At 46.5% G+C, this 9,241-nt stretch overlaps 1 protein-coding gene across 2 annotated transcripts in view; it reads right to left on the bottom strand.

The window, feature by feature from the left end:
* Window positions 1-607: 607 nt before the first annotated feature.
* The window catches only part of CUL9 (cullin 9), a 159,412-nt gene continuing 150,778 nt past the window's right edge, over window positions 608-9,241 (bottom strand). For both annotated transcript variants that reach the window (XM_069768218.1, XM_069768217.1), the window contains exons 40-41: window positions 5,706-5,797; window positions 608-1,194 (exon numbers count right to left, since the gene is read on the bottom strand). In XM_069768218.1, the coding sequence (XP_069624319.1) occupies window positions 975-1,194; window positions 5,706-5,797 (312 nt within the window). In that variant the 3' untranslated portion in view covers window positions 608-974. The remainder of the gene's footprint in view (window positions 1,195-5,705; window positions 5,798-9,241) is intronic.

The following is a 9,241-nucleotide window of genomic DNA, read 5'->3' as shown; positions in this document are numbered from 1 at the left end:
TCCACCCCACAAAACAAAGAATCTCCTCATTCGTGCACCCCACAAATCGCAATCTGAGCTCGTTCATCCACCTCACAAGTCTCACTCTCCTCACTCATCCACCCCACAAATCAGACTCTCCTCGCTCGTCCGACCCACAAATGACAAACTATTCTCGCTTCTCTACCCCACAAATCAGTCTCTTCGCTAGTCCACTCCACAAATCAGTCTCTCCTCACTCATTCACCCCACAAATCGCAATCTGAGCTCGCTCGTCCACCCTACAAATCAAACTCTCCTTGCTCGTCCACCCCACAAAACAAAATCTCCTCATTTGTGCACCCCACAAATCGCAATCTGAGCTTGCTCGTCCACCCCACAAATCAGGGACTCTCCTCGCTTGTCCACCCCACAAAACAAAGAATCTCCTCATTCGTGCACCCCACAAATCGCAATCTGAGCTCGTTCATCCACCCCACAAGTCTCACTCTCCTCACTCATCCACCCCACAAATCACACTCTTCTCCCTCGTCCACCTCACAAATCAGACTCTCCTCGCTCGTCCACCCCACAAATCACAGACTCTACTTTCTCGTCCACCCCATAAATCACAGACTGCTGCTCCGGACACAGCTTAAGTGCAACTTTAATAAACAAGCTCAACATATTTTTCGAGGAAGCTGCAGAGTATTCCGGCTGCACTGCCTCACACCAACCTTTATCCGCCACAGGCGCCACCCTCCACTAACGGTTAACAGTGGGGTGTCACAATGAAACAGAAAATAAACAGGATTAATAAAAAATAACTCTTACGGTAATTATAAAGGTTTATAGAATTCCAGCGTCATTATCTGGACCGGAGGCAATCAGTGAATTATCGGGAATTAGCTGCGCAATGCTCAGCGTGATTACCCCCCCAGGCAAATGGGCGAGGGAGAAATGTAAAAAGTGGCTTATGTGAGAGCACCCCACCACTGAAATGAAGAGGGGGAGGGTCAATTGTAGACTTCTCCATCATAATCCTCAAAGATGAAGGAGTCAGCCTCCAGGTTTTCGGAATCATAATCCTCATCGTAAGAGTCTGCATCCTCTTCATATTCTTCATTCCAGTCTGTAACATAATGGGGAACCTCATGAACATAGTCTTCGTCCTCATCATCTTCATCGTCCTGCTCACCAGCAGTATCCACAGAGTCGGAGGCATCATCAATATTACTGAGGAGAGAAAGGAAATTATTATCAAGCATCAGATCAGCAACAGGAGATGGGTCACCTCCATCAAGGTCACACCGGATGTGTCGGCCATCAATACAGACCAGGTTCTCCAGGAAATATCCACCATTAATACCGGCCAAGCCCCACCGGATATGTCCTCCATCATTAGTGGCCAGGCCCCACCGAATACATCCAACATCAATACCAGCCGGGTCCAGTCCGCCATCAATACAGGCCAGGCCCCACTGAACATGTCCGCCATAAACAAAGTATTTGAAAATTAGATTTTTTAAATTACCCTTTCACTGAGTGAAATAAATACATGGTGTTTTTACAGTTGGGCTGTTAAACTTGGATATCAATTATTCTTACAGTCATGATTCAGTGTTTGTAGGCTGCTGACGCCACCCATCATGGAAGAAGCGGATTCGGCGTGTATTGAGATCACATCGGTAAGTTTTAAAATAAGTTGTAAGGAGAGCAAAATATTTTCATGATGTTCAGTGTAAGTGAAAAAATTAAGATGTACCAAAATCACCAACAAGTCCTGCCGTATACCGGGAAAACTCTACATGACCTGTTTTATACTGCGAACACCCCCACAAGATTTGCTGGAAAATGGCAACACCCCACAAGAGTGGACGTATACTGATAACACCCCACAAGACTTGTATGCCAGGAAAAGCCCACATGACCTGATGTATACGGTGAACAGCCTACAAAACCTGCCGTACACCGGGAACACCCCACAAGACCAGCTGTACACTGGGAAACACCCCACAAGACCTGCCGCACACCAGGATCACACCACAAGGCCTGCCGTACACCGGGAACACCCCAAAAGACCTGCCGTACACTGAGAACACCCCACAAGACCCGCCGTACACGGAACACCCCACAAGACCTGACGTACACCGGGAACACCCCACAAGACCTGCCGCACACCGGGATCACACCACAAGACCTGCCGTAAATCGGGAACACCCCACAAGACCTGCCGTAAACCGGGAACACCCCACAAGACATGCCGTACACCGGGAACACCCCACAAGACCCGCCATACATGGAACACCCCACAAGACCTGACGTACACCGGGAACACCACACAAGACCTGCCGTACACGGGAACACCCCACAAGACCTGCCGCACACCGGGAACACCCCACAAGATCTGCCATACACTGGGAACACCCCACAAGACATGCAGTACACCGGGAAGACCCTACAAGACGTGCCGTATACTGGGAACACCCCACAAGACCTACCGCACTGCTGTATACTGTGAACACCCCACAAGACCTACCGCACTGCTGTATACTGTGAACACCCCACAAGACCTACCGCACTGCTGTATACTGTGAACACCCCACAAGACCTGCCCCACTGCTGTATACTGTGAACACCCCACAAGACCTGCCGCACTGCTGTATACTGTGAACACCCCACAAGACCTGTCGCACTGCTGTATACTGTGAACACCCCACAAGACCTGTCGCTCGGCTGTATACTGTGAACACCCCACAAGACCTGTCACTCGGCTGTATACTGTGAACACCCCACAAGACGTTTTGGAAATACTCTGAGTAGATTGACTAGATATCGCAATTTAGTCCTTTGTCCACTCAGACCCTTCCACTGCAGCCACTGGCCGGATTACACAGGACCTGTCTGCAGCAACAACAGAGAACCGTGACTTCTGCACTCACTATTCTGCTGGTGCAGTCACTGTCTACTTATGGGCTTTAAGGGAGACCTTTTTTTTAACCCCTTAGACCTGTAGTGGGAGTGTGGGTGGGCTCGCCCCATAGCCAGCATGTAGTGGTTCAGAGAGACAGCTAGGACCTGCCTCTAACAGCCGTGGAGCTGTGACTATTAACCTGTTAAATGCCACTGCTAATCTTTGACATTAAAACTGCACAGGTGTGGGGGTGTGACATTCTGTGCATCCATCACCCCTCAGGTGACATGATCACAGATAGACTGTGCGCCTGCTGAAGACCCCTGTGCCATCATTATGGAGCCCGCGGCCATTGATTTCCTATGTCTCGCCGTACTGGGGTATATATGAGCACCAGGGATCGGACAACCGCAGGCTCAGGCCCTGAGGAGAGGAATAAATACATAAGATTCCCATCCTCCTTCAGCCCCTATGAGAAGTAAAGCCAAGAAACTTAATGCAGACGTGTGGCATCGCTGCGGCTGCTCAAGGCCATTACGTCATGTTAGTCCCATAATGTTGTCAGCAAAAACATCTCGCCCCACAAATACCGGCCCACACGCAGCGTCATCGAACGAAAATGACAGCGGTATAAAGTTCAGAAAATGGTGACAAACAAAAACAGACAATTCTGGTATCGCGGTAACCATACCGACAAGAACGGTGTCACAATGTGCCATAACCGTATCGACGAGAACAGTGTCACAGTGTGCCGTAACCGCACAGATGTCACAATGTGCCATAACCATACAGACAAGAACTGTCTCGCAATGTGCCGTCACTATACCAAAGAGAACAGGGTCACAATGTACCATAAACATACTGACAAGAACGGTGCAACAATGTGCCGTAAACGTACCGACGAGGAGAACATTGTCACAAAGTGTCGTAACCGTACTTACGAGAAGTGTCACAGTGTGCCGTAACCGTACAGAAAAGAACTGTCTCACAATGTGCCGTAACTGTACAGACGAGGAGAACAGGGTCACAATGTACCATAAACGTACTGACAAGAACGGTGTGACAATGTGCCGTAAACGTACCGACGAGGAGAACATTGTCACAAAGTGCCGTAACGGTACCGATAAGAACAGTATCACATTGTGCCATAACAGTACCGACGAGAACTGTCACAATGTGCCGTAACAGTACAGACGAGGAAAACGGTGTCACAAGGTGCCGAAACTGTACTGATGAGAACGGTGTCACAATGTGCCATAACCGTATCGACGAGAACGGTGTCATAATGTGCCGAAACCGTACAGACGAGAACTGTGTCACAATGTGCCGAAACCGTACAGACGAGAACGGTGTCACAATGTGCCGAAACCGTACAGACGAGAACGGTGTCACAATGTGCCGTTACCGTACAGACGAGGAGAACGGTGTCACAATGTGCCGCAACCGTACAGACGAGGAGAACGGTGTCACAATGTGCCGTAACAGTACAGACGAGGAAAACGGTGTCACAATGTGCCGAAACTGTACTGATGAGAACGGTGTCACAATGTGCCATAACCGTATCGACGAGAACGGTGTCATAATGTGCCGAAACCGTACAGACGAGAACGGTGTCACAATGTGCCGAAACCGTACAGACGAGAACGGTGTCACAATGTGCCGTTACCGTACAGACGAGGAGAACGGTGTCACAATGTGCCGCAACCGTACAGACGAGGAGAACGGTGTCACAATGTGCCGTAACAGTACAGACGAGGAGAACAGTGTCACAATGTGCAGTCACCATACTGACGACGAGAACGGTGTCACAATGTGCCGCAACCGTACAGACGAGGAGAACGGTGTCACAATGTGCCGTAACAGTACAGACGAGGAGAACGGTGTCACAATGTGCAGTCACCATACCGACGACGAGAACGGTGTCACAATGTGCCGTAACCATACAGACGAGAACTATCGTCAGGTCATTTTACACACAATGTGCCGTACAAACATTCAAGTCAGAACAGCGTTTTTTTTACATATTTCCCGGCACTTGGTAGGTCTCGATTTTCCAGTTTAGCTCTGTAGCTTTTCCTCCCAGTCTTCCTAGAGGCGTACTGTATATTTGTGCATGTAGCCGTGCATGGGTTCGCTGTTTGCGGGACGAGTTGGACTTTTGAAGGACACCAGTCCATATTCACCAGTTTCAGGAGCGCAATGGTTTTTCGTGCTGTGTTTTTCCATCGTTAATCATTACACAGCCGTGACCGAGTGACAGATTCTTTATGTCAGGATGCTTGCAGCGACACCAAATACGCAGCTTTCTCAGCTTTGATTAATTTAAGTGGTAAAAAATAATTTTGAAAAAAAAAAAAAAAAAGGGGAAAAATGCAGTTTTGTTGCCATTTTTCGGGCGAAGGTGCGATGTTGGGGTTTGTTTTTGTGCCCTGGGCTGAAGTTTTTATTGTTAACATTTGCGGGTAGATTCAATATTTTGTTCATCTCTTTGTTCTTTGCGTAGCGTTTTCATTTTTTCTCACCTCTGTTTACAGATCGGGGTCATTCATTTTGCAGCTTGTTGATCGGACGAGATGCCACATGTGAATTTTTTTTTCCTGTATTGGGTGTCTCCTAGGGGGCCGGACCTGCGCTCGCCGAATCCTCTGTGCTACATGAAGAGATGATGCAATACCACGGGGTGGAGCTCTGCACGGCTCTTACAGGCACAGATGCAGGTTCAGGATCTGAGCCCGCAATGGAGAATGGAAGCGTGGCTTAATATGCTTCGCTATGAAGAAGGGACCTGTGGCCAATGGCAGGAAGGAAAAGACACAGGATCCAGGGATCTTACTCTGTCGCTGCAGGGAACGCTGGAATGTCGGCCACGTTGGACACGTTCATTCCCTTTTCATCAGGATCAGACAGGAAACCGACACAGAAGTCCTGCAAGGAAAAGTATGCATGTTACACCCTTGGAGGATAACCCAAATGTACAGCACAGGAGGAAAGCCCCATCCCTATCCACCGGACTGATAGCACTGAAGGAAAGCTTGCCTATGTATACACAGTAACATAGCTGGCAAGGCCAAAAAAACACATTTGTCCATCCAGTTCAGCGTATATTCCGTCAGAATAAGGGTAAGTTCACACAGTGCGTTTTAGATGCTTTTTTTGCTGCTTTTTTATGCTAATTTTCAGCAAAGCCTATGAGATTTCAGAAATCTCATGCACACACATTGGTTTTTTGTTTGATCAGTATTTTGTGCTTTGCTGCGTTTTTTTTTTTTGACAGAGCATGTCACTACTTTCAGCATTTTTGCTGCATTTTTGCACCCATTGACTTGAATGGGTGTTGAAAAAAATGCAGCAAAAACGCAGGTATCATTTGCTGCGTTTTTGCTGCTGAAAATCCAAGGACATAAGCCTGGACAAAGAGAAAAAAAAACGCGCCAAAAAAACGCATCAAGAAAATGCACCTAAACCTGTGTTTTTGACGCAGCTTCTTTCCTGCCAAGATGATCAGGTTTTGATGCAGAAAAAAGCAGCAAAAACGCCCTGTGTGAATTTACCCAAATCCCCAGATCTATGTCCTTCTAAAGATCCTAATAACTGTAAGATACAATATTGTTACGCTCCAGGAAGACGTCCAGGCCGCTCTTGAACCCCTCGACTGAGTTCTTCATCACCACCGCCTCAGGCAAAGAATTCCAGATTCACACTGCCCTAACAGTAAAGAATCCTCTTCTATGTTGGTGGAAAAACCTTCTCTCCTCCAGACGCAGAGAATGCCCCCTTGAGACAGTCACCTTCCTTGGTATAAACAGATCCTTGGAGAGATATTTGTATTGTCCCCTTATAGACTTATACATGGTGTAGTGAAATATGTATAAATATATATGTGTGCAGTGAACTATGTATAGGTTTATTGTGTGACTAGTAATAATTTAATATCTGTCCTGAAGGCTGCAGGTCTCACCCAGGTGTTAATATGTAATTTCCTGAGACAGCAGACTTCTGTCTCCAATCTCGCCAGGGGGCCTAGCTAGGACCAGGAAAGAGAGGAAGCGCTTCACACCTCCTAGCTCTTTAAAGAGATATGTCAATTACAGCCTGACACTATCCATCTGTGGGAAGCTTTACATAAAGAATATCAGAGAAAATAATTATTCATTGGGGGCGCGGCCGTGGTCCAATCAAAAACAAGCAATTAGAATATCAATTGAGGGGCTGGTCTAGAAATCTGAGCTCCAGGGTTACTCTATAAATTTGACTTGTATACATTCAAAATTGTTCACATGTGAGGGCAGCCTGGGAAACTGATGTGATCCAGTCTATATTCATCCTACCCTCAGGGAGCAGAAGCAGACTACAAGTTAGCTATTTCTGTAAGTTTTCTCCTGTTTATTTTATACTGTTTTGCATACCTGTATGTCTTTTTATTACCATATTTTTATACCATTTTCTTTACTGTAAGCACTGAATCTTTTTGTATTAAAGCATAAAACTTTAACAAGTTGAACCTTGAATGTTCTAAAGAATCCATAGCCTTAAAGTGTGTGAGCCTTATGAGTGGTAGACAGCATTAGTAATATTTCCAGGACTCATCACCCGTGTATTCGGTGAGTGGTGGCAGGGTGTATGAGCGGGTGTGTGGTCTGGGTCGGTGCGTGATTTATGCTCCCATTACAGCATAGGACAGAGGTGAATGCTGGACAGAGTGGGGAGATAGATTAACCCTTGCAGGCACAACCCCAAGTCATGTGCTGAGAGCAGGCACGTGACAAATTAGTGGCAGCACGGAGAGGGAACCGTGACACATGGTTATTAGATCGCCCCTCAGTCATCTTTTTTTCTTGACCAAATAATAGTAATTTTGCTAATCTCTCTGTGTATTGTAGTTCCCCCATCCCTTTTATTAATTTTGTTTCCCTCCTTTGTACTCGCTCTAGTTCCATTATATCCTTCCTGAGCACCGATGCCCAAAACTGTACACAGTACTCCATGTATGGTCCAACCAGGGATTTGTACAGAGGCAGTATAGTGCTCTCATCATGTGTATCCAGACCTCTTTTAATGCACCCCATGATCCTGTTTGTCTTGGCAGCCGCTGCCTGGCACTGGCTGCTCCAGGTAAGTTTATCATTAACTAGAATCCCCAAGCCCTTCTCCATGTCAGATTTACCCAGTGGCTTCCTGTTCAGTGTGTAATGGTGATACCGATTTCTTCTTTCCATGTGTATAACCTTACATTTATCATTGTTAAACCGCATCTGCCACTTCTCGGCCCAAGTTTCCAACTTATCCAGAGCCATCTGTAGCAGAATACTATCTTCTCTTGTATACCAGATCCACCCATGTCTAAAGGACACTCGGTAAAGAGGAAAGCCACGTCTGTTTACAGGACACAGATTGGGCTATCCTCCTACACTATGTCTACAAGACACACAGTCCGGAAGTATAACTTCATCCATCGCTACAAGAGAAAAGATGATATCCCTATGTCTGCAGCTTACAAAGTATAGAAGGATAGCCCATCCATATCTGCAAAACATAGGAAGAGAAGATAGCCCTGTCCATATCTATAGCTCACAAAGTATAACAGGAAGCCCCAAGTTCAAATCTACAGGACCAAAAAAAAACAAAACAGAAGGATAGCCCTCCACATTCTCCTTGAATTTCCTTATGAAATCCTATCTGACTGATGTGAGTTTGAAAGAAGTGGTCACACACCGTGGGCTCAACAGGTTGTCATCCTGCGCCAGTCTGGTTACTAGCTGGTGGGGCTGGACCACCAACTGATCCAGGTATCCTCTTACAGCTACATATGCTGAAGGGGGATTGTAAGTGATCATTAATCTCCCCATATTTTTCACACTGGGCTCGCCTCCTGTTCCCTGTAGACATGGACTGGGCTTGTTTTCTGTGCTGTGTCTCCTGTACATATGGAATGGACTAGCTTCTTTTACGTTCTGTAGGTAAAGGTACTTTACTTTTGTACTGTAGATGTGGATTGGTCTGTCCTCTTTTATGGTGTCCTGAATAGTTGGATAGGAGTTTCTTGGTTCTGGGAGTGGGCCAGGATGCGATGGCATTACACTCCCAGGGCTCCGGCTTCCCATGTGTCCCAAGTAGTGGACCTCTCTCATTTCTTTAAGAGGAGCCTCTTAAAGAAGTTACAGGTCTGTGAAAGCCAGAAATCTTGCAAGTTTTTAGGTAACCAAATACTTATTTTCCACCATAGTTTGCAAAATAAATCTTCCAAATCAGACAAGGTGATTTTAAGGGTTTGTTTTCTCATTTTGACTCATAGTTGTGGTCTACTTCTCATGTCAATTACAGGCCTCTCTCATCTTTTTAAGTGGGAGAACTTGCACAATTGGTGGCTGG

Source organism: Ranitomeya imitator, chromosome 5 (assembly GCF_032444005.1).
Source record: "Ranitomeya imitator isolate aRanImi1 chromosome 5, aRanImi1.pri, whole genome shotgun sequence".
NCBI lineage: Eukaryota > Metazoa > Chordata > Amphibia > Anura > Dendrobatidae > Ranitomeya > Ranitomeya imitator.
Note: the sequence above shows the minus strand (reverse complement) of the source record. Positions and strands in the feature narration are given on the sequence as shown.